This window comes from Cervus canadensis, chromosome 33 (assembly GCF_019320065.1).
Source record: "Cervus canadensis isolate Bull #8, Minnesota chromosome 33, ASM1932006v1, whole genome shotgun sequence".
In the NCBI taxonomy this organism is placed as follows: domain Eukaryota; kingdom Metazoa; phylum Chordata; class Mammalia; order Artiodactyla; family Cervidae; genus Cervus; species Cervus canadensis.
Window position 1 is genome coordinate 11,820,358 of NC_057418.1, and position 25,040 is coordinate 11,845,397.

General features: G+C 40.4%; 1 protein-coding gene across 5 annotated transcripts in view; it reads right to left on the bottom strand.

Moving 5' to 3' along the window:
• NHSL1 (NHS like 1) overlaps positions 1-25,040 on the bottom strand; it is a 142,131-nt gene that overhangs the window by 48,901 nt on the left and 68,190 nt on the right. For 4 of the 5 annotated variants that reach the window (XM_043457049.1, XM_043457050.1, XM_043457052.1 and 1 more), the window contains exon 2: positions 16,309-16,461. In XM_043457049.1, coding sequence (XP_043312984.1) covers positions 16,309-16,461 — 153 coding nt within the window. Of the gene's footprint in view, positions 1-16,308; positions 16,462-19,631; positions 20,232-25,040 lie in introns of those variants that run through there. The other variant, XM_043457051.1, reaches the window with a different exon arrangement.

A 25,040-nucleotide genomic window follows, 5' to 3' on the forward strand; every position in this document is an offset into this window, starting at 1 on the left:
TACCAAAGGGGATAACGGGGGTGGACACAGAGATAAATTAGGAGTTTGGGATTAACAAATATGCACTACTATATATAAAATAGGTAAACCACCAGGACCTATTGTTTAGCAAAGGGAACTATATTCAACATCTTGTGATAATCTATCTATTATATGGAAAAGAATAATAATCTTTTAATTAATAACAAATTTTTTCCATAATCTATGGAAAAGAATCTGAAAAAATATAATTTAACTATAAAATATAATTTAATCACTTTTCTGTACACTTGAAACTAATACTATAAATTAACTGTATTTTAATTTAAAAAAAAAAGAAACAAAAAAACAAGCACTGCTGCATTAAAAGCCAGAAGGACCAGTTAAAAAAGGCTGTTTTGTCATTTTTCAGGTTGTATGGATGGTGGTGGTTATACAAGTACGAACTGCTAGGTAAGTGTCTAAACATTCAGGTCAAAAGCACAATGCTGATATTTCACAACAGTACGGCATTTTAGACATACCATACTTTAAAATCTGAACGTGGTTTCTAACAGTATTAAATCTTTCATAATCCTCCTCCTATAATTCAAGGTCATTAACAACTGGGAGGACTCCAGTTCCAAAGTTAATTATAAATAATGGCCATGATGTACTGCTTCAGTGAGAATGTCCTGTGATGAACCACAGTCTAAACAACTCTTTTTTTCACATCACTGATTTTTAAAGCCATTACTCCTGACACTTAATAAATGCATTATTTTCTAAACTGAAAGCCCTTGGCCATCATTATTTGATTTGTGTGTAAAATATTTCTGTGTGAACTGAAGGAAAGCAGATATTATACCTGTCTTATGGATTATGAGACACAAATGTTTTACATTTCTGGTAGATCCAGGTTTCCAAACTTCTATCCCAGGTATTTATCCATCAGATTATCAGTGACAAGGCTGAAAGCCAGTTCTTATACTATATCTTTGTCTGGTACCAGAGGACTGAGAACATGGACTACAAACATATATTTAGAAGAAAATCAATAATCAATTCCAGTCCAACAGCTGTATCAGGTCTTATACATCTAAAGATCCTAGTTTGAGCTTTCATTTAACAAGAAACATAGGAAAAGTTTTACTGCAGTCAAATATTATGCTCTGTGAACATTACGGAAGTTATTTTCTTACTGAAAATCAAACCAAAATGCACTTCAAAGTAGGAGGAATCTGCCTTCTAGTACATTAATTTATTGTGTCTGGCAATCCTGAAGAGGAAATCATACGGATATTGTAGTTAAGATTCTGCCTTACCAGTCATGTACACTGGATTTTCCAAAATTACATTTGGATTTTCCATAAATTCTTTTCTTCAAAGCAGCTAAGCCCCCTTCAAAGCAGCTAGCTGTACTTTAATTTATTGAAATTGTCTTCAATAATCAATAAATTAGAACATAATTAAGGGACTATAAATGGTCAAAATTTTTTTAAGTTACTCAGTTACTTGCAGCATATCAAGTGAGCTGAAAAGCTATGTTAAATCTTAAAGACACCATGGATTTAATGTAGATACTTTCAATGGATATTGTCCTAGATAATTTGACAGCAATTATAAATAATAGATTCCAAATAAATATGACTTCTTGATTTACTATTACACTAATGATTCATTCTTTTCTTCCCTCTACCCTTAAGATTGTTTGTATATAGTTACACAGGAATACTTACAATGATATAAAAGCATATTATTATATATGAAGTATAAAATCCAAATTTATCTTCCAATAAATCCATATTTGAGTCCATAAGATGCCTTCTTTATCAGTTATCATGTCAATGATACTTTGCATCCAAAATACCATAAAGTATGAAAGGAGAATATATGGCTTTAAGGATTAAGCCCAAGTCTCTCTAAAAGCTCCAAAATCTCTCCTCTCTTCATGTCTTAATGGTACATGGACATTATGCACCATTGGACATAATGCTCCAACAGACATAATGCTCCGAAGGACAAAATGCTCCAGGTGCTAGAGTATAATTTATTAACTGTGGGTAAGAAAGAGACGGCCAATCAGAAAATATGCCAACAATCACCCACGTGTCAAGGAAAAGGAAGCTTCCTGGAAGGAGGTGAATCAATGCATTCAAGCAACCGTCTGCTAACAGCCAGGGAGATGAGTGGTGGGGGCCAAGATCTTCAACTCTGGCAGGGAGCAGCTGGGTGTTCGAATCTCAGCTCACAATGAGCTAGTCTAACTGAAGGGGTACAGCTTTCAAGGTGTTTACAATTTGGTTGACTGATTAAACAAGTTCACAGGACAATTGATGGAGCACGGGTCCTCCCGATGAAGGTGCATCCGAATCCCCTGGGGGCTTGTTAACCACTTGGCTGACCTGAGTGTGTGACTCAGTGGGTCTGCATTGGAGCCTGAGAACTTAACACTTCTACTAAGTTCCTAGGTGGTATTCCTGCTGCTGGTCTGGGAGCCACACTACAAGAAAACTGTTTCAGAGGAAAGCAAGTAGCCACAGAGGAGGAGAAACAAAACGAAAGGTGCTTGATGTGAAATCCATGAACCCATTTGGGGCAGGTATAAAGTAAAAGGAAAAGCCTTCCATTTGGAGGAGGTGCTAGATGAGGCTCCCGAAGACCAGAATTTTCCTTATTCCAGGTGAGAAAAGGTAAAAGGCCTGAGGGGAAAAAGAGGGTTTATTTTATCTGTTTCTTTTATTTTGCCATGATGATCCACAGTCACCAATGGAATAACTAGAGAGGAAGATGGGGAACAAAGTATGAAGAATTTAGCTGATAGAGTATAGAGAGCACTGTGGAAGAAGAAACGATTTATCTGGTATCTATCTTCTTTTCAGGCCACTTCCACCTTTCCCTTGATTCCTGCGGTCATCTCCATCCAATGTCCTGAGTCACTCCGATTCTTTTACTTCGAACTTTTAACACAGAACCAAATTGAACCACTTAAAAAGTGTGAGTCAGATTAAGTCACTCCTGAGCTCAAACTTCTCTAATGGCTTCCCAGCCCCTGAAAGTAAAAGCCAATGTTCTCCTAAAGGTGCCTAAGTGAAAGTCGCTCAGTCGTATCCAACTCTTTGTGACCCCATGGACTAGTCCATGGAATTCTCCAGGCCAGAATACTAGAGTGGGTAGCCTTTCCCTTCTCCAGGGCATCTTCCCAAACCAGGGATCGAACCCAGGTCTCCTGTATTGCACGCGGCTTCTTTACCAGCTGAGCCACAAGGGAAGCCCAAGAATACTGGAGGGAGTAGCCTATTCCTTCTCCAGCGGATCTTCCCGACCCAGGAATCAAACCGGGGTCTCCTGCATTGCAGGTGGATTCTTTACCAACTGAGCTATGAGGGAAGGTGCCTAAGCCACATACGATTTACTCATTGTAGGTGGCCAGGAGTTCATTAAATGAATGAACCTTCAGGGCTTGAAAGGGCCCTGTAATCATGTGACAAGGGGGGCTGTCCCTAGCCCTCACCCAGGTACATTTTATCTTTGGCCATATTTTTTATCTTAATTTACCCAAGGCATGTGACCTGCCTATCTGGTACACCAAAGATGTCATCAGTGTTTATTAACCACAACTGACAAGTATGGGTTAGGGCCAGCATAAACACAGAACTTAATGGGTGAGGGGCACCTATTATATATATGTCAGTAACTAAGAGGATGAGGGAAGAGCAGGTAGAGAAGATGATGCTCACTGCTCTATTAGGGTTATCTATCCAAGAAAATTTGGTCTCAGTAGAACATTAGAGACACTGACCAAATCCAACATCACAATACTTACTCCATCACGGGCAACTCTTGTGATTTCTGGTCAGATAGAACAGATGTCACAGGAAAGCTCCCAGAGAGGTTCTGGAAAGGGGTAAGGTGGAAAAGAGGGCTTCCCGTGTGATTGAGACAGTAAAGAATCTGCCTGCAATGCAGGAGACCTGGATTCGATACCTGGGATGGGAAGGTCCTCTGGAGAAGGGAAGGGCTACCCACTCCAGTATTCTTGCCTGGAGAATTCCATGGACAGAAGAACCTGGCAGGCTACAGACCATGGGGTCGCAGAGTCAGATATGACTAAGTGACTAATACTTTCACAAGGTAGAAGAGAGATGGTGGAAAAGCTGCCTTTGAAGTAAATGGGTTCCACCAAGGGAGGGGGGAAATGACAAGCAAACTTCTGAAATCATACACCTAATACTTACTTTAGAACAATTCCAAATGATTCCTCATTTCAATCTACTTAATGTGTTTGGGGAGATAAAGTGGTCAGGACCTGGAAGGTGGAGTACCATGAGAACATTTACCAGTAATTGTATCAGCTCAACAGTCACACAGGAAAAGAATTTGCTGACTAACAATACACTGAAAAGGCACTGAAGAGAGTCTCTTCCCTCCATATCTTGAGACAAGTATCTCCTTCAATGACTAATATTAAACACCAAAGGCAATGTCATTTATGCAAAAGGGGGAAAAGAGGTCATATTGATTGATATTCTCCCTCTATAGTTAATTTCTATTAGAGTGGAATAAAACGGTCCCTAAACACTTAGGGGTTAAATATTAAAATTCACACCGCTGGATAAAACTGTTTGTTAGCTTTATTTTTCACTGCAAACCATGGAAAGAATTATTCCTCAAATGTTATTTGCCATGGCAGAAAACTAGCTTTTAACATTGCTTTTCTTCACATACCCAAAATCATTTAAGGAGACCTGAAGGACGAAATTTGATTTAAATTAAGGCGAAAGCTTTCTCGTACCCATGATAAATGTGAGGGTGCTGTGGGTGTGCAAGTCCTAGTTGAGCACCACCAAAGCACAACCAAATTGGAGGTGATCTCATTTCACTTTAGAATGAAAAAGCCCTATCACTGGCAGCCGTGGAGCATCACCAAGGTTACTCAATATCAAATAACTTGCAAAGAGTCTAAACCAACACCAGGGACTTCAGTTGTATGGGGAATGATAACAAACCTTATCCACAGTGCCTTCAATGTAGCATTTTTATGCTGCACCGGGCGAAAATACAGCAGCCACTCAAGTTACTCAGTTTATCAGGAATTAAACTGGAATTGCTGAAACAGCAGACTGGCCATGGACACAAAAAACCTTTTGTTCAAACCATTCATGGTGCTTTGTTAAGACCTGGATCATTCAAATGACTGTCTTTGTTATTCTATCTTTTGTGTGTTGTTGCTATTAAAGGCGACAGTTCTCTTTACCCCCTGAAAAAGCAAAGATTGTTCCTTTTTCCTTTGTTCTTGCATCTGACTTCCCTCACACAGGTTAACTACCCGTTCAGGGTTAACATACCCAGAGTTACTATTATAAAAATTTTTGTGCACCACTGAATCCAACAAGAGAAGTTAAGACACCCCTTTGTGTATCATTCCATTCTGTTAATTTTTTATTTTTGTCTTGCACTTCATTTTTCTCAATAGGGAATTTAATCCATTGTTTCCTCATGTTGGGCAACTTTCCCCAAGGACAAAAATTCCAAAGGAAGTGCAATAAAATACTAAACATTAAAAAAAAAAAGTCTTTAATAACATTACCATTTGGCTTTGAAAAGTCAACCTAATTACATTCACAAGCACTGAAGGAGTCAGCTCCAAATGAAGTCATCCTTCTCACCAAGGAACTGGCCACACAGTGGGGGCCACATTTCTATCAAGACTTTAATAAATAACATCAGTGTTTTTTTGCTCCATCTCAAAACATGCTTTCTCCAGTTTTCTGTCTGGGAGTTGGAAGTCAAAACCTGATCTCTGCCTGTGCCCGTTCACTGCCTTCTGACTACTGATGGAATATGCTCCCTTTATAATATAATATAATACAATATAATATAATATACTCTCTTTATAATATTTGCAACCTTTCCTCCTCCTGTGGGCTCTTTTGTCTAAAATCATGTTTTAACTGGCTTTAGTTTTTAAAACAAGTAATATTACTACTTTTAGCCAGCAACCACCTCAAAATACTCTTTGCCTTGGCGACATCATTTATTTCTTTTAAAAAAATTACTTATATTATTATTTTTCAGCTTATTAAAATAATTCTTATCTCATGACACCTGGCTTCTTAAATCCACAGACCCCCTGGAAGCCACACTTTTGACAGTCACCAATGGCCACTTCCTGACCAATTCAGCAGCCTTTCTTCCGACCCTGCCTGTCCCTGAGGACCACGACCAACGCCCCATCCTGATTTGCTGTCTTCTTCCCCAGTTACTCTTTCCCCAACTGCTCCTTCCCAAGCCCCTAAAATAAGAGCCTCCCAGGCTCAGCCTTCATCACCCTCTCTCTGCACTTTCTCGTCTCCAATCTCCTCGCTCCCGCATCCTCACCAGTTATCCCCCGGCTATGACTGATCTTCCTCGTGAGTTTGAGATGACCATTCCAGGACCTCCACAGACACAACAGTATTTACAGTACCAAGCACTGGGGTCACACAAATGACAAGAAAAGGTCCTGCTCCCAAGGGTCTTGCTGACAGGTGGGGGATAAACATGTGAACACAATTACTAGCAGTTGACCGGAGGGGTGTAAGGTTCTGTGGGCGTGTGTGGAAAAGTGGGGAAGGGATGTCTGGGTCTGCCCTGAGGAGTCCAGGAAAGCTCTATGAGAACCCAGGCAGCCACCAGCTGGCCCGCACAAGGGGAACAGGAGTTGGCCAGGTGTGAGCAGTTGTGGTTCAGGAGAGGAAGTGGATTGAGACAAGTGTGGATAAATAGAAAGGGCAACACAAGCCAGCATTCCAATGGAGGACTTTACCCTTGTGTGTGAGCGCAGGAAGTGAAGACTTTGGGAGGAGGAATACAGCAGCACAGGGCAGGAAGGGTCATCTGGTAGGTGAGGCTGGACAAATGGGGGAAGATCAGGAAGGTTCTCAGATGCTGCAGAGGTTATGTTTTATTCTGCCAATGGTGGGAAGCTGGTAAAGAATTTTTAATGAGGGGCATGATCAGATTTGTGTTTTAAAGACAACACCCAGAGGCAAGGGTGCGGCTCAATGATATCACCATTATCAACCTTGTCAGAGAGTTATTCATACACTTATCTCTGACTGGGTGTAAACTAGGGAAGCAGGCGTGTGGATTCATCTCTGACTCTGCTGCAACTTCCGCCCAGCACCTCATCTGCTGGATGCACTTAGCAGTTTTTGTGTCAACACAAACTTAGATGCTAGACAACTCAGGACTTGCATTCAGCTGTAAATCCTACTTTTGTGTCAATAAACCCCATACATATCACCCTTAAGCAATGAAGTACTGAGAGGCCAATCAGAATTTTGGAGCTTAGAAGGGAACTTGGAGATAAAAAAAGTTCTTTTCCGGAGGGAGAAGCCATGTACAAAAATGGGATATGATTTTCCAACATCTTCCAGGCTATAGGCAGCACTAGAATCACAATTCTGGCTACCTATCTCATTTTTCGGAATAGGTAATAACAGAAGAAGGTGGCAATGCCGCCGTGGTCCAGGGAAGATGAGACGATTACACATCCTACTTCTGTGCAATGGCTTTCCCACAATAAAGAACCACTCCTCCCCCAAGCTCTCCATTCTACGCCTATTTTTGTCTAAACTAGAAAACAAGTTAAAATTCTCTATGAATGAGTGTAATTTAATGTTTCTTACTTATAAAAAAAAAGATGATAATCTTTCTTTAACCAGTGACGTTTAACAGTCTCCTTTTACACATCAATTTTACCAAAAGATTCTTCAGGAAGAATGTAAGTAATGAACGAGGCAGAGCGTAAACTGGCTGGAAAGTGCTAAATCATTGGTATATTTAGTATTTCTAATCCCTTATCTTTCTTTCCTTTGTCCCTTTTATAACCTGTGTCTTATTACCATGTTTTTTAAGTCCATCAAAGTACTAATGACTTATTATAACCCTAAAAATAAGCACCAAAGCCTATTAGGATGAAACAATGATTACTGATGTTCATTACATATGATGTCTCATGATGAGCCTTCCTTTCTTTATTTCTCTTAAACATGTTTGAATTTTAATGAAATCAAGAATGAGTGAAGAGAGGTTTGCATGTGCAACAGGGAAGCCACCAACTTTAGGCTATTTTGCATTTCCTAAATTAATTGGCTGAAGAAACTAAGTCTGCCTTGGAGGCTCTGATTTGCAAAGTGAGTTCCATCCCAATGACCTTTCTGGAAGTTGAGGGCAGCTGAAGAAGCATCAGAGATAGGCCCTTGGGATCTCAGATCAAAACAGGCCAGCATGGGCTGGGCGAGAAACCTGACTTGGAGTTCTTGGCAGAGTTATCTATAAACTGTAAGTGTTAGTCACTCAGTCGTGCCCGACTCTTTGTGACCCCATGGACTGCAGCATACCCACCAGGCTCCTCTGTCCATGAGATTTTCCAGGCAAGGATACTGGAGTGGGTTGCCATTTCCTAAGTAGCTATCAATTAATCCCTTAACTTCAATACATCCTGGCTTATCATATACAAAATAAAGTGAAAGTCGCTAGGTCGTGTCCGACTCTTTGTGACCCCATGGACTATACAGCCCATGGAATCCTCCAGGCAAGAATACTGGAGCAGGTAGCCGTTCCCTTTTCCAGGGGATCTTCTCAACCCAGGGATCAAACTCAGATCTCCCACATTACAGGCGAATTCTTTACCAGCTGAGCCACAAGGGAAGCCCAAGAATACTGGAGTGGGTAGCCTATCCCTTCTCCAGTGGATCTTCCTGACCCAGGAATTGAACCGGAGTGTCCTGCATTGCCAGCGGATTCTTTACCAACTGGGCTATCAGGGAAACTCCTAAAAGAAATGGGATTCAAATGCAGAGGGGATTGATCAACCAGAGGACCAGGGAGGGGCCTTCTGCTCTAGCATCCTGGGTATCTTTCAGAGACTGATGGGAGTGGAAGAAAAGGCATCTTGCTCATGTGGATGAAGTGAACGAGTCTGTGACCGTCACTGTCATCTGATGACATCTGTCGCTTGTTCTCTTCCTCTCTCCGTCCTCCCCAGTGTCTATCTCTGGAGCACAATGGCTGGGAGGGAGAGCGTCAGCTAAATCATGAGAGCATCTGGGAAAGAGGACTGAAAGTTCTCTCTGTATCCCACTGCACTTATATTAAAAGACACTCCTCCTCCACCAACACTTTCTGTTTCCACATTGAGGGACAGGTACTTTGAGATACTATATTTAAATGAGTTGGTTTTATTCCCATGAAAATAGGTATTGGGATCTTTATCTTATAGATAAAAAACAAGTTCAAAATCTTAAAGAGACACACTCAAAATTAAACTCAAATAATATATTCCTAGTATACAACAGAGGCAGGATATAAACCTAAATGTCACCCATGTACTTTTCATGAAACCTGGCCTTTTCCTATTAGAAAGCAAGAACAATAAGAGGTTTCTGGCAATCAGTCAGATCATACTCTATTTTTTGACGAAAGTAATAGCAACATGGGCTTTCTTAGTGGCTCAGATGGTAAAGAATCTGCCTGCAATGCAGGAGACCCAGGTTCAATCCCTGGGTCAGGAAGATCCCCGGAGAAAGAAATGGCAACCCATTCCAGTATTCTTGCCTGGAGAATTCCATGGACAGAAGAGGCTGGCAGGCTACAGTCCATGGATCACAAAGAATCAGACATGACTGAGCGACTTTCACTTCACTTCACATTCACCAGGGTTAGACAGGTGTCTTCCAGAAAGTCCTGTGAAGAATGCCGCAGGATCCCCAAGAAAAGACTCTACAGCCAAAACCCAGGGACACATGCATCCAACGCACACAGATGTCACCACCAAGCCCCCTCATCAAATCCAGAGAGGCCCCCACAGCCTTTCCCAGAACAGACTCATTTGTTCAAGGCTACATGGAACGAGTTGATGGCTTCCTAACAATGAAAGGTTACGCAGTGACCTTCAGATAAAGTCTGTGTGTCAGGAACTGTCAGAGAAACCTGGCTGGAACAACTTAGAAACTTTGTCCACAATTTTGAAAAAGGTATACCACTCTTTAATGTCAAACAGGTTGGTTTGTACACACACACACACACACACACACACACACACACACACGCACGCACATTCTATTGCTTTAAATCACTTGGTATAAGTAGTCATTTCTTCACAATGTATATCCTCAATTCCTATGTCTCCAGATATAATAAATATAACCTCTGACTCTGAAGTAACACAAGCCAGATCCAACATTCCTCCCTGTGCTCACACTTTTAATTGGGGAGCCACCAAGCATGCTGACCTGCTAATGCGTGTTTTTTCAGGAAAGAGAGCTGTGACTAGACATTTCTGAAATCAACAACAGTTGCTCTGTGAACTAATTCAGGCAGGAGTTACACAGATGCAGTAACCAAACTGCCTACTAAACACACTGTGAGAAAGTATGTTTATCTCTCTCCCAAGTTGAGCTTTTAGGGGATGAGGGCTTGAAATAACATGTTTTCATTACAACCTTTAATAATCTTATAATTGTCAAATGAGGCCCACAAAAGTTCTAAAACTTTTATTGAGTCCAAGCAAGCCTACTCCATCCCTCAATTCCCCCTTTCCCACTGAATTGTGGCTCTTTCAATAAAAGCTAAAACTATCCAGTTAAACATTTAGTTAGATAGAGGTTATTCATTATCACAGCTAACTCTGATGAAGTTCATGAAGGGTTTAAACAACCATGGAGATTGAAAGAGTAGAATTCTTCTGGAAAGTTAGTAAAATTTACTATTCAGTAAAATTCACTATTCATTACTAGCCAGATGTCCTGTTGGGTCTAATATCAAAATACTCTTTTTAATCTCGGTACATTTTTGTGTTATTGTTAGCAATAAATCATTACCTAAGTCTCCAGTAACTAAATACATCAATTAAAATAAAATCATTTGATCCAACAGCATGGCCACTAAATTCTATCAAATTCTCCAGAGACTAGTCTCCAAGAACAAACACAAAAGATCTCTTTGCATTAGTTGGGCCAGAATGGAAGCTGCCTCCTCTAGGCACTTCACATGCCATTTGACACCATAAAAGCTCATCCCCTCTTCAACAGGGGAATGGGTGAGTGGGGTCTCCCAAGGCTTTTCTGGCAGACCGAACTCTCCTCTACACACCCAGTGTACTTCATACACGTCTCCACAATTCTACTGTTCGTTCATTTTAGTCTTGACACCAGACAGCAAGCAGCTCAGCTCTTTAAAGCTGGCGACCCACAATCTTTTGTCCATTCATTTAAAAACTCTTGGCACAGCACAAAATTGATCCTAAAATACATATTAAGTAGCATCTACATCTACCTTTAGGTACTAATGAAAGCTTAGCTTTTTCATAAAAACATTTTCAGTAAACCTGTGGTCTACTGACCAGTAAGCATTTCTGCATGACTTTAACATAAACCAATATTTACAACACTTACTTATTAATTTCTTGTTGTTTAGTCGTTCAGTTGTGTCTGACTCTTTGTGATCCCATGAACAGCTTCCTCTGTCCATGGGATTCTCCAGGCAAAAGTACTGGAGTGGGTTGCCATTTCCTTCTCCAGAGAATCTTCCTGGCCCAGGGATCGAGCCTGCATCTCCTGCTTGGCAGGTGGATTCTTCACCACTGAGCCACCAGGGAAGCCCTCAAAGGACAGTAGTCCTTCCTTAAAACTGTGAACAAGGTCACAGTAAGAACAGAAGGAGGAACAAAACAGATTACTCATTGTGAATACTGATTTACCTTTCTATATTTTTAATCAAAGAATGCTGAGGTTAAGTTATCTTAGACTAATAATCTTATATAACATCATACTTTAATAGTACCCTATATTCAGAGACTGGATTTTTTCTTTTTAATCTTCACTGATAATAACAAATACTTTGCACTCATGTTGCGTTTATTACAGGTTGCTAACATGATGTCGGGGAAGTGGTATGTGAAGGTACATGTGATTAAAAGTAAACAAATGAAAAACAAAAGCACTCAGATATTCTTTCTTGTTTCATCTCTCTCAACCACTGTTCTTCAAGTTATCAATTATCTAAGGCTCATTTAAATCCAGACTTAAAAGTAGAGCTCTGAGAATTTTCCAAACTTATTAATCTTATTAATAGTAGATCCCTTCGATGAACCATTTCAGGGCACTTAAGCAATCACTAAAGCATTTACCTTTTCAAAATAAAATCTAAGTGTAGGCAAAATTTGGGTGATGATATTTCATAGGTATCTACTGAACAGTTCAAAAGAAAATAGTCAGAAAAATCTATATATAGATGTACAGTATCCTAAGGGCAGAAAAGAGAAGCTCTGATTAGGTACTTGAAAATACATGAAAGAGGTCATGAAGCACAATTTCCTGGAGAGTGATCAAAAAACCACTGGGCCTGAATATTCAAACTCACACATAACTTCCTGAAGGTATTTTCTACAGGCCAGACTAGGCAGGGCTTGGTCTTCAGAGCAACAAGAGAAATGTTAACAATGGCACTGCCTCTGGGGTTTGTCCTGGGAACTGTGCCATTTAATATTCTTATTAATTCTTCGGTGGACGAATGTGAACTCTAGGTAGAGAAGCACTTTGTCAAAAGTTACTAAAGACATATCACTAGGAACTGAAGGGATCGAGAAGAAATTCTGGTTGGATTTAGGCACATCATGAAGCTAACACAGCCAAAGTACATCTCCAAGGCCACACAGAAGAGCCCAACTCACATGATTCTTTCGTCTAAGCTTATAGTCACTAAATATGTAGGTTGTGTGCTGAGTTGCTCAGTGGTGTCCAATTCTTTGTGATGCTATGGACTGTAGCCAGCCAGGCTCCTCTGTCCATGGGATTCTCTAGGCAAGAATATTGGAGTGGGTTGCCATGCCCTCCTCCAGGAGATCTTCCTGACCTGGGGATCGAACCCACACCTCCTGCAGGCAGGTTCTTTACCCCAGGTGGCATTTGAGAAGCCCATATAAGAGGTTACTCAGGCTATATGAAAAATGGAGCCCAGTGATGTCCTCCTTTCTAGACGGCGCAATGCCAACACTGTAAGATACAACATAAAAGACATAAAACTGTGAGATACATATGAGATGATCAGAGCATTACACAAGACAAAAGGAAGAAAAAACAGGGCTATGATTAGAAATGTCTGTACAGTTCTGTCCAGAATATCAAATCTATTGTGACTCTATTGGCAGCTATTCTTTCTCCAAGCAGAGATGATCTGCTTTCTCCAACTGCACTACAGCAGTTTTTGGAGCCTCACAAGTATCTTTCACATTGTGATTTGTACTCTAGATATAAGTATAAATTTATCGACAGCTGAGGTCCTGCTGGTGTATTCTGCATTTTGCTAGAAAAATAGATTTCCAACAAATGGTTGTTAAAGGCAGCAGTTAAGAATGTGGGCTCTGCAGCCTGAGATGGTCCAAGTTTAAATCTTGGATCTATCACTGAGTCTGGGATCTCAAGCACATTTCTAAACTTTGTGTCTCCACGTTTTCATCTGTAAAACCTGGCATAGTAATGGTTTGTAGTAGGATTATTGTGAGGATTAAATGATATACTATGTGCACTAGTTTAGAACAGTACTTCATATATAGTTGAGTGTTAAATGTTAGCTAATAATCAGAGCACATTAATAAATGATTAACTAATGACTGATACACAAGTGAAAACTATAATGAAAATTAGAGGGATCCTCAAGCTGAGGTTTCTTTGAATTAGTAACAGTATTTCTCCAGATGTAAGTCTTTCACAATTAGATAAATTACAGGATATGTCCAGTTAAATTAAATTGCATGTAAGCAACAAGTACTTTTTTAAATATAATTAGACCCCAAATAGCACATGGTAGGAAAAAACTGGTAGAAACAGCATCTGGGAGAATAAGAATGTTGGTTTTTTGTTTTAAGGGAAAGTCTCTAAATCTGAATTGATACTTTCCAACTATGGTATTGGAGAAGACTCCTGAGAGTTCCTTGGACTGCATGGAGGTCAAACCAGTCAATCCTAAAGGAAATCAACCCTGACTATTCATTGGAAGGACTGATGCTGAAGCTCCAATATTTTGGCCACCTGATGTGAAGAGCTGACTCAGTCAAAAAGACCCTGATACTGGGAAAGACTGAAGGCAAAAGGAGAAGGGGGTGACAGAGGATGAGATGGTCAGATAGCATCACCAATTCAATGGACATGAATTTGAGCAAACTCTGGGAGACAGTAAAGGACAGAGGAGCCTGGCATGCTACATACAGTCTATGGGGTCGCAAAGACTTGGACATGACTTAGTGGCTGAACAACTCTGAATCTTAAAAATCACTTCTTCCCTTCTTTATCACGTTGAGGATGTCCTCTTTGCCATGCATACACTTTTCTTAACATCAACAAGTTGAGGTAAAAATGAGAATTTTAAACTAGATACAAGTGTCTACTATTCTTGGATTTCCTACGAGCCACAGTGCACTCTGCCCACCTGGGCTAGAAGAAGTACTGCTGGGGTCAGTCCAAATTCTGGTAAATCAAACCACTCTGCATGCCCTCAAAGTATGTATTTAGGTCTCCTTTCCACCCAACTTGAACTAACTGAACAGACCATTGCAAAGTACTAATTTTAACAGTTTGCTCTGAATATTTAAACTATGGTCTTAAAAAAGCAGTGGCAAAATTTCCCATATTGGCGGGGGTTTATTTGAGTACTGGTGGTTTAAACATGCTAAGTGCTGCACTCAATATGTCAGCAAATTTGGAAAACTCAGCAGTGGCCACAGGACTGGAAGAGGTCAGTTTTCATTCCAATCCCAAAGAAAGACAATGCTAAAGAATGCTCAAACTACTGCACAATTGCATTCATCTCACAGGCTAGTAAAGTAATGCTCAAAATTCTCCAAGTCAGGCTTCAGCAATATGTGAACTGTGAACTTCCAGATGTTCAAGCTGGTTTTAGAAAAGGCAGAGGAAACAGGTATCAAATTGCCAACATCTGCTGGATCATCGAAAAACCAAGAGAGTTCCAGAAAAACATCTATTTCTGCTTTATTGACTATGCCAAAGCCTTCGACTGTGTGGATCACAATAAACTGTGGAAAATTCTGAAAGAGATGGGAATACCAGACCACCTGACCTGCCTCTTGAGAAACCTGTATGCAGGTCAGGAAGCAACAGTTAGAACTGGACACAGAACAACAGACTGATTCCAAATAGGAAAAGGAGTACGTCAAGGCTATATATTGTCACCCTGCTTATTTAACTTATATGCAGGGAACATCATGAGAAACGCAGGGCTGGAATAAGCACAAGCTGGAACCAAGATTGCCAGGAGAAATATCAATAACCTCAGATATGCAGATGACACCACCTTTATGGCAGAAAATGAAGAAGAACTAAAGAGCCTCTTGATGAAAGTGAAAGAGGAGAGTGAAAAGGTTGGCTTAAAGCTCAACATTTGGAAAACAAGATCATGGTACCTGGTCCCATCACTTCATGGCAAATAGATGGGGAAACAGTGGCTGACTTTATTTTTTGGGGCTCCAAAATCACTGCAGATGGTGACTGCAGCCATGAAATTAAAAGACGCTTACTCCTTGGAAGGAAAGTTATGACCAACCTAGACAGCATATTAAAAAGCAGAGACGTTACTTTGTCAACAAAGGTCCGTCTAGTCAAGGCTATGGTTTTTCCAGTGGTCATGTATGGATGTGAGAGTTGGACTATAAAGAAAGCTGAGCACCAAAGAACTGATGCTTTTGAACTGTGGTGTTGGTGAAGACCTCTTGAGAGTCCCTTGGACTGCCAGGAGATCCAACCAGTCCATCGTAAAGGAGATCAGTCCTGAGTGCTCATTGAAAGGACTGATGTTGAAGCTGAAACTCCAATACTTTGGCCACCTGATGCGAAGGGCTGACTCATTTGAGAAGACCTTGAAGCTGGGAAAGATTGAGGGCAGGAGGAGAAGGGGATGACAGAGGATGAGATGGTTGAATGGCATCACTGACTTAATGGACACGAGTTTGAATAAATTCCGGGGGTTGGTGATGGACAGGGATGCCTGGCGTGCTGCCGTTCATTGGGTCGCAAAGAGTCAGACACGACTGAGTGACTGAACTGAACTGAACTGAAAGGGTTCTAACTCCGAGCAGCCTCCTTGAGGATACATTTGCCTATCTAAAAATAGGCAGCTTTCTATAGACACCAGAACATACTTAGCATGTATTAGGTTGTATTTATAACTTATAAAGACACAGCATACTACAGGTTCATTATAGTCTTCTTTTACAAATAGCAACCAAATCTATGTTTTCATTTCTAACAGCCAAGAATGCAAGAACATCAAGCTTGGAGGGTTTCATCTTACCCCTCAGTACTGATTTGAGGTTGAGCTTGGCTTGGCGGTGCAGGTCCTCTACGCAGGGCGGTCTTGTGGTGGGGAGGAACACATTCTCCTGCTGGTGCCATGGAGCAGTGTAGTGGACTGTCCATCGACTCTCCTCATCTAGGTTGGAAACAGCTGTAGAAACAGAGAATACATTCAGGTGTTAAATTAACTATGTTACATCAAGATGGGTTCTGGGTACCTAACACACTCTCAGGTAAGGACCAGCAAGGGAGAAATAGAACAAATTTTGAATTAGATTCAATCTTGGGCCCCAGGGGTCCTTTCCACTGTGTTTTGTGTTTGTTCAGTTAATTGCTTCCCAGCTTTTTAGGCCCTCTTTTTACTCCAAAGTTAGAAAATGATTAACAAAATCAATAAAGACCTCCTGCATCACTCGATCATGACAAATATCTATTAGTCAACTATACTTATGTCACTACATTAGTAAATGTTAGATTGCAAGACAGAAAACAACTTTTCTACTAAGAACCTGGCACCAATTCTTTCCCCTCTAAAGCATTATTTTAAAACATCACTGTTATAAACTCATTTAAATTTTTAAAAACTAAGCATAAACATTCAATGTAATACATTTAAATAGCATAGCTCAATTAGAAATCCATTTGTGCTGAAAAATTTTCTCTGCATTTCCTGCTTTCATGGAATATGTTCATATTCAAATGTTTTTAGAAACTCCAATGCAATTGATTTTTCCCAACATACTCCAATTCCATTGAATTTTTCCAACACAAAAGAGACTGAGGATATCAGAGGAAGAAATGGTAGGTTAAATCTCTATGATAATTTTCCTTTTACATTTTAGGGCTTAGGATTGCTTTGTCTATTGAATTTTTCCTGACAACACAACCCAAGAAGGCCTACCAATGGATCCCAACATGAAACTGACAACACCATACAAATTCAACAACAATTTTTTAAAATACTTTTTATATAGCCGTCGCTGTAAGCCAACATTGGAGAGACTAGAGAAGTTTGAGAAGGACTCTGTTGAGGTGTTTACTGAGGGTGACAAGTCTAACCCCTGTAAAACCAGCAGATATGACAATTGTGAGTCCGGGGGAATCTTCCCCTAACTCCGACCTATGCCACAGAGGACACACTGGGCATACGCGTTTCTACAACATCATGTGTCCCTGGAAATGAGACCATAAAGTAGATTCGCAAAATAAAACGAACAGGCATACATGAACTATTGAACCTTTCTATATGAACATGTTTAAAATTAACTCAATGTACCTAGCAGCACAGCTATTACAACCATGCTAAGATCAAATGAGCTAATATACGGAAAGTCACAGCTTCTGAAATAACTCATGAAAAGAATGGTTGCGGCAAGATTAGTACAATTACTTGAAGGGAGTCCCTGACTTTTGGAACCATCGATGAAGAGGAAGGAACTTGGCCTTTCTCAGCACCCCTGGGAACATGAGTCACCCCACAGACCAGGGTGAGGTCAGACCTCACCCCGTATACCGTTTTCTTTACAGGTACTGAATTCCACAAGCTGGACTTGTAATTCACTTCCTAAATCATCCCACTTTCTCCAGTGATAAGATAAATTCATACTACGTATGTAATATAACAACATGATGAACACAATTAACACTGTTGGGTTATACATAAAAGTTGCTAAGAGAGGATGAGATAGTGAGCATCACCAACTCAAAGGATAAGAATGTGAACAAACTCCAGGAGATAGTGAAGGACAGAGGAGCCTGGTGTGCTGCAGTCCATGAGGTCACAAAGAGTCGGACATGACTTAGCAACTGAACAACAAGACAGTATATCCTACGAATTCTCACCACAAAGAAAACATTTTTCCTTTTTCTTTTGTATCTATATGAGACTATGAATGTTCACTACACTTACTGTGAGAACCATTTCATGATGTCTGCAAGTCAAATCATTATGCTATTCACCATAAATGGACACAGTGCTGTATGTCAATTATACATCAAAAAACTGGACAAATTTTTTAAAAAATCACCCTACTTTCTCTACAAATTGCCAAATGGAAAAATAAACACTGAGAACTAGACATCAAGTTAAAAACAGAAACGTCCTGTGTACTTTCTGCTTTTAATGTTTACTAAAAGCTGCATGTAAATTAGGCACTTGGCATTTCACAGAACCTCTGTGGAACAAATGTTTTGCATGGTACATAGAACTATCAGTCGTAATCTATAAAATCCAAAGAGCCCTGACTTAGTTCTTGGTTATGATCTGAGAATCTTGCACAGGGTGGAACTCACTGTATGTCCCCAAAGAGTAGCCAGTTAATTATAAGGTTTTTGTGCTGGTGCCCATTAATTTCAAAGACTGAATTATCATATTTCGTAGCTGGAAAATAATAAAAATGGAAACTCTTCCCATTTGCCAATTACAAATCAAATCCAAGTGATAGTGTCCATGTAATTGCACATTCAGGCCCACCATACAACTACCAACTGGCTCCTAAGAAAGAACAGTTGTCTCTCCCTGGTGTATCTCACTCTTGCCAGGGTAGATTTTAATCAGTCCATTCAAAGACAATCTTTGACCAGGTGAGCCGTAGAAATGAACCCCGAGGGCTGTTCATTTGCTTTCTCCAGTTTCTCTTACCAATGCTCCTACCTACATTTATCCAGTTTAAACCCATGGCCCCAAAACTAAAATAAGATAAACCAACAACTATGTAAAACCATGTATAAATAAAAGTTATACTTTCCAAAGAATGAAGAAGCACCTGGATTTAAAGAAATTGAAACCAACTGTAAGTACATAATGAAGCCACAGCACAAAAGTTGTGTACTTTACAATGACTGATTAGTCTATAGACAGAAGCTGTCCTTAAGCTCTTAAATACCTAACAGAGTGTAGGAGACTTTCAGAGGATCGTGCTCACCAAAAATATGTAATGCATCACACAGGGGCCCTCATATTTAGCCAAAGAATCAAAACACCATACACTGTACATCAAGGCAGACATAAAGTAAATACAAGGACTTTTCTCCCCCTTCTTCAAAGGATTATTTTTTTTTTTTTGAGAAGCCCAACAGAAGTGAATTCATCTAAAATCCCAACCATAAACAAGTAAGTCATGCTTTAAAAAAAAAAAAAAAAATCACACAATTCTGCCCTAGAGTTACAAAAGTCTGAGGCATTTGAACTTGGTATAGAAAGGAGTTTAACAAACACCAATTATGCTGTTTTACGCTCTTAATTCCATCACTCAAAAGGAAAGTCATACATAAAACACACACACATACTCACATATAGTGCAGAGAAAAGAAACGACTTACTTTTCTTCTTAAAAAGTTTAATCAAAGACTTGATCTTTGTATTAATGAAGACCACCATTTCCAGGACATCTACATAGGATTTAGAAATTTGAATCCCATTAGAAGCTCAGTCCAGCAAGCAGGTGGCAATCGGCATCCTTCTGCTCCAGATTCTAACTTTTTTCCTCTGGTCTTGAATCCTCAGACATCTGCCTGGGCTGATGTAACTTTGAAGTTGAACTTATTGTCAGGCAGTTACAAACCATTAACAGTCCTTGAACCTGAAAGCTCCCACTGAAACCTAATCTTTAAGGCCGAGAGTCACCAGTGACAACGTGTACAGAAAGAAAGAGAAAGCCAATCGCGCTTCTTATTTGCATGAGAGCCACATCTATCTTTCTGCCTTGGAGCTCAACGATTCAGTTTTCTCTCCAACAGATCTGAAGTGCCTCCTCTCTGGAGTCCAGAAAAGCAGTCAGTAGAGATTTTCCTTTATGGAAGTCAAGGTGAAGCAAAGGTGTTCCCCACCTTCACTGGGCCACTAAGAACATCCAGCTCTTTTTACTGGAGCCTACAAGTCTTAGAGCAAGTCTGTTGATTCTTTGACTCCCTAGTTAAGTCAGGCATTTGAACAGGTTCAGGGGGGAAAAAGAGCCAAACTATTGTTTCTCCAACCACGCCCCCAGGCTCTGCCTCCCACACCAAAGGAAGGTTTGCAAGCAGTAAAACTTTACAATACAATCTCCAGGGAGCTGTAAATGATGACTTGGTTGTATTTTAGTTGCAAATTAGTACACCCAGTCTTCTCACCCAGTTTTTTTTTTTTTCCTTGCCAATGATGAGAAAAGCATCATCATCGTTCCAAAGGGTGATCTTGTTTGCATCTAGCTGCCACAACTCTCTCACCACCCCCATCCCCCAAACCCTTAACTTTTCCCACTCCAAAGGAGAAAACAGATGATAAAGTAGCCTAATCATTTAAATCTGTATTTTAAATTTAAAAACCTAGCCTAAGCTCCAGGTTTTTAAAATTCCACACCAAACACCTCCCCAATGGGAAAGAAGAGGAATAATTTCTAACAAAAATTATCTGAGTTTTTCTCTTCAACGTGAATGTACTGTACTAAGCTCCAGTTCTTTTCTCGTGTGCAACTGGCCACAGAGAACTGAGTAAATATAAACAGAGAAGAATCAGAAATGTGGTACAAGCAGGCACTAGAAAAATACACTTCGGGGTAAAGAGAGTGGAACAAAAAGGAAAAGAATACAAATAAAAACACATTATGAAAGGCGACAAAGGAAAAGAATGCGCCTCACAGCTTCTTCACTTCATGGCAAAACAGTTTTTGAAACACGTTAGACAGCCTCTTACTTCATAGCTTTGGGCCAGACTTAACAACTGAATGGAAAAATGTAATAACCCTCTAATTCAAAACATTTAGTTTATAACAAAAGCTTTTAGTCAAAGAATAAAATTTATATAAGGGGCTCCCTCTAGGAAAAACTTTGGAATGATTCCTCAAATCATCCCCCCAACACACACACAATCTTATTTTTTAAACAACAAAATTGAAGCAAGCAAAACCCAAAACACACATATTATCCTACCACCATACATATTATCACAGATTTCCAACTTGTGTTCTTTCACCCTATACACTGCTTTATTTAAAAGTAATTACATGGCCAGATGGCAAATGAGAAAAGACTGCGAGTGTAAGTTAAATTATATAATTGCTTGAAAAGTGTGCAAAATTCCCCTTAAGGAGAACACATTAATAAGCAAAAGCTGCCTCTTAGCTCACTATACTCAAAACAGGCAGTAGTCGGTTCTAACCAGAAGCACTCCTATCCACGAATTTCTGAGGTTGAACATCCCCATCTGGACTTCCAATTAGAAACAGCACATGGCCTTTCACGTACGCAACAGTGGCATTGGAACATTGATTCACTCATTCAAAGACAAATACTGAATAGGTACTAAGTGCCATTCATTTGAGATCCCTCTTGGAGCTTATGTTACTTGACCATAAACCACAATTATATGGTATGTTAGAACACAGTAAGTGGAATGGACAAAAGAAAAAGTTGCATAGGATAAAAGGGGCTTGAAAGGAGGAGGGTGGTGGCCAGGTTGTAGTATTAAATAGAGTCAGGGTAGAGCTCATTGGAAAGGTGAGACTTGAGTGAAAACTTGAAGCAGGCAACAGCAATAGAACAAGAATCTGTGCAGTGAATCCAACTGGCTCTCATTTTAAAGAGGGAGAAGGTAAGTTTATTGGGTAGTGAAACAGTTCTAACCCACCAGGACTAGTCAGAGAAGTGCTCTAAGAAATGAACTTTGGTAACAGTAACACATGGAGTAATCTCCTTTCTCATTAATAAAACCGGATATCGAGTGACCACAGTCATGTAAAGATAATGCCACTGGTTACGCAGCGATCAGGGGCAAGTCTGGGGGTTAAAAAGCAGGCTTCACCCCAGCATCTCACGTGGTGCCCGTGGCAACAAACCCACCTGCCAATGCAGGAGACACAGGAGACATGGGTTCTATCCCTGGATCGGGAAGATCCCCTGGCGAGGGAAATAGCAACCCACTTTGGTATTCTTGCCTGGAAAATCCCACGGACAGAAAAGCCTGGCGGGCCATAGTCCACAGGGTTACAAAGAGTCAGACTCGACTGAAGCAACTTAGCACACACCCCAGCATCCCAGGGCACACCGTCCTCTTGGCATTATTCTGCGCTGCCTCTTAACTCCCTAAGTCCAGAGCTTCCGGAAGGAAACACATAAACTATGGTATTTATTGTGTTAAATATTAGGAAGGGTTTGGAAAGTGCTTTTTAATTATAAAGACTTCCCCAGTGGTTTTCTCATCTCTTACTTTACTATCTGTGTGTGCTGTGCTGTGCATAGTCGCTCGGTCGTGTCCGACTCTTTGCGACCCCACGGACTGCAGCCCACCAGGCTCCTCTGCCCGTGGGGCTTCTCCAGGCAAGAATACTGGAGTGGGTTGCCATGACTGCCTCCAGGGGATCTTCCCAACCCAGGCAATGAACCCAGGTCTCACGCATTGCAGGCAGATTCTTGACCGTCTGAGCTACCAGGGAAGCCCAAGAATACTGGAGTGGGTAGCCTGTCCCTTCTCCAGGGGATCTTCCCAACCCAGGAATCAAAGCAGGGTCTCCTGCATTTCAGGTGAATTCTCTACCAGCTGAGCTACCGGGAAGCCCCAGTGATTGCTCTAAACCTATCAATTCCAGCTTTGATGCACACATTATCTTTCCTGCTGTCTAAAATTCTATCGCCCATCATTTAAAAAAAATTCTCCATGGTCACCATGAACTTCTAGCCAGTACCAACAGTCTTTTTCTCTCTCATCTCTCTAGTTATCTTTTTAATCATATACTACTAGTGATCCAGTTGTGGAGCTGTTTTTCATCAACATTGCAGACCACTATTTCTTTTCCTACATCTGACTGCTCCTTCTCAGGATTCTGACAAACTCTTAACAAGCTTCCAAGAACCAGGTGTTAAATTTCTGCCCTATGCAATTGGTGGCTCAGAGGGTAAAGCGTCTGCCTGCAATGTGGGAGACCCGAGTTCGATCCCTGGGTCAGGGAGATCCCCTGGAGAAGGAAATGGCAACCCACTCCAGTACTCTTGCCTGAAGAATCCCATGGATGGAGGAGCCTGGTAGGCTACAGTCCATGGGGTCGCAAAGAGTCAGACACGACTGAGTGACTTTCATGCTATTTACTTATTCCCCCTTGAAACCTTAATCATTTTGCTGGTGTGAGGTAGGAGTCAGCATATTATGGCTCTTGGGTCAAAGCCAGCTGGCCCCTTTATAAATGGTTTTAAAAAATTAAAAAATAATATCTCATGACATGTGAAATTATAAGACTCAGATTTCAATGTCCGACAGTAAAGTTGTGAGGGCACAGCTATGCCCATGCGTTCACCTATTGTATACTCTGCTCTCAGGCTGCTCACAACTGCAGAGTGGAATCATGTGCCAAAGACTAACACATGCCCGAAAGCTGAACATATTTATTCTCTGAGAGGCTGGCTTCTGGATGAAGCCACTGCCTTTAAACAGCCCCTCAGTCTTCACCCCCATCTGCTGTCTTTCACTGGTCTGCCCTCCAGCTCCATCTTAACCACCCTCTACTCAAATCTCACATTATCTCAAGTTGAATGCCTAATTTAAGCCAGTTTCCTTAAATCTGCTGCTTATCAAGAACTTTTTGATATCTATTAGGGATGAGAGTCAATTTTTCAATGAACCAGACAGGTACATTTAAACACCACCTAAAATGAGAGAACGGAGATCTAGATGCTAATGCTGTCAGAGCTAAGATGAGACTCTGTGTGTCTTGATCCATCTCTAATCAGCACATGCTCAGTTTTGCAAGGGGCTTCCCTGGTGGCTCAGCTGGTAAAGAATCCACCTGCAATGCAGGAAACCCCGGTTCGATTCCTGGGTCGAGAAGATCCCCTGAAGAAGGGATAGCCCACCCACTCCAGTATTCCTGGGCTTCCCTGGTAATTCAGATGGTAAAGAATCTGCCTGCAGTGTGGGAGACCTGGGTTAAAGATATCTTTAGTTAGTATGTTCAAGTTAATATATCTTACACAAAAGTCTTTATTTGAGTCCATAACTAATAAAAATATTTAAGACTAAATATCTTCAGCTTATGCATTCAAGTTAATGTATCTTATACAAAAGATACATAGAGACGATAAATAAAAATATTTAAGAGTAAGGCATTATACTCTAAAAATGCTGTCAAATATGACAAAGAAAAATACACTCTAATATCACTTGAATAATCCTGGCAGATTATCCTGGTCCAGATTTTTTAAATTCTTTACCACCACTATTACATAAAAATTGCCATCCTTATTTCTAAAATTCCAACAATTCTGCTTAATCTTTCACTGAAATGAAATCTTACTTTTAACCAACATTTAAATTTTTTCTTCTAGGAAGTCATCTGATCATTTCTACAGTTATCCTATTACTTCCCAGGAGCAGCAAAGAGAGGAATATTTTTAAAAGTAATACATATTCTAAACATTTTAATTGTAAATGTGCACTTATGTTCCACCAGTCAGCAAGTTCACATTGAGGATTTATTAGCTGCCTTATGTTAGGCATCTGGGTTAAATGTGAATCCAACATGGGCACTGACTTTCTTAGGAAGGTCATAGTCCAGTGGGGACGGCACACCCAAACAGATAAAAATAATAAAATCATGAATAAGTACAGGGAGAGAGATAAAGACAATGCTTTTAGCTGAACAGATGACAAAGGGCACGCAGCTCATTTATTTTAAATTAATTTTTTTATAAACTATTTTTTTTGTGTTTGAAAGTGAATGCATTTAGCTTTAGCCCCTATGTTGTGATCTGAAGTTTTAGGTC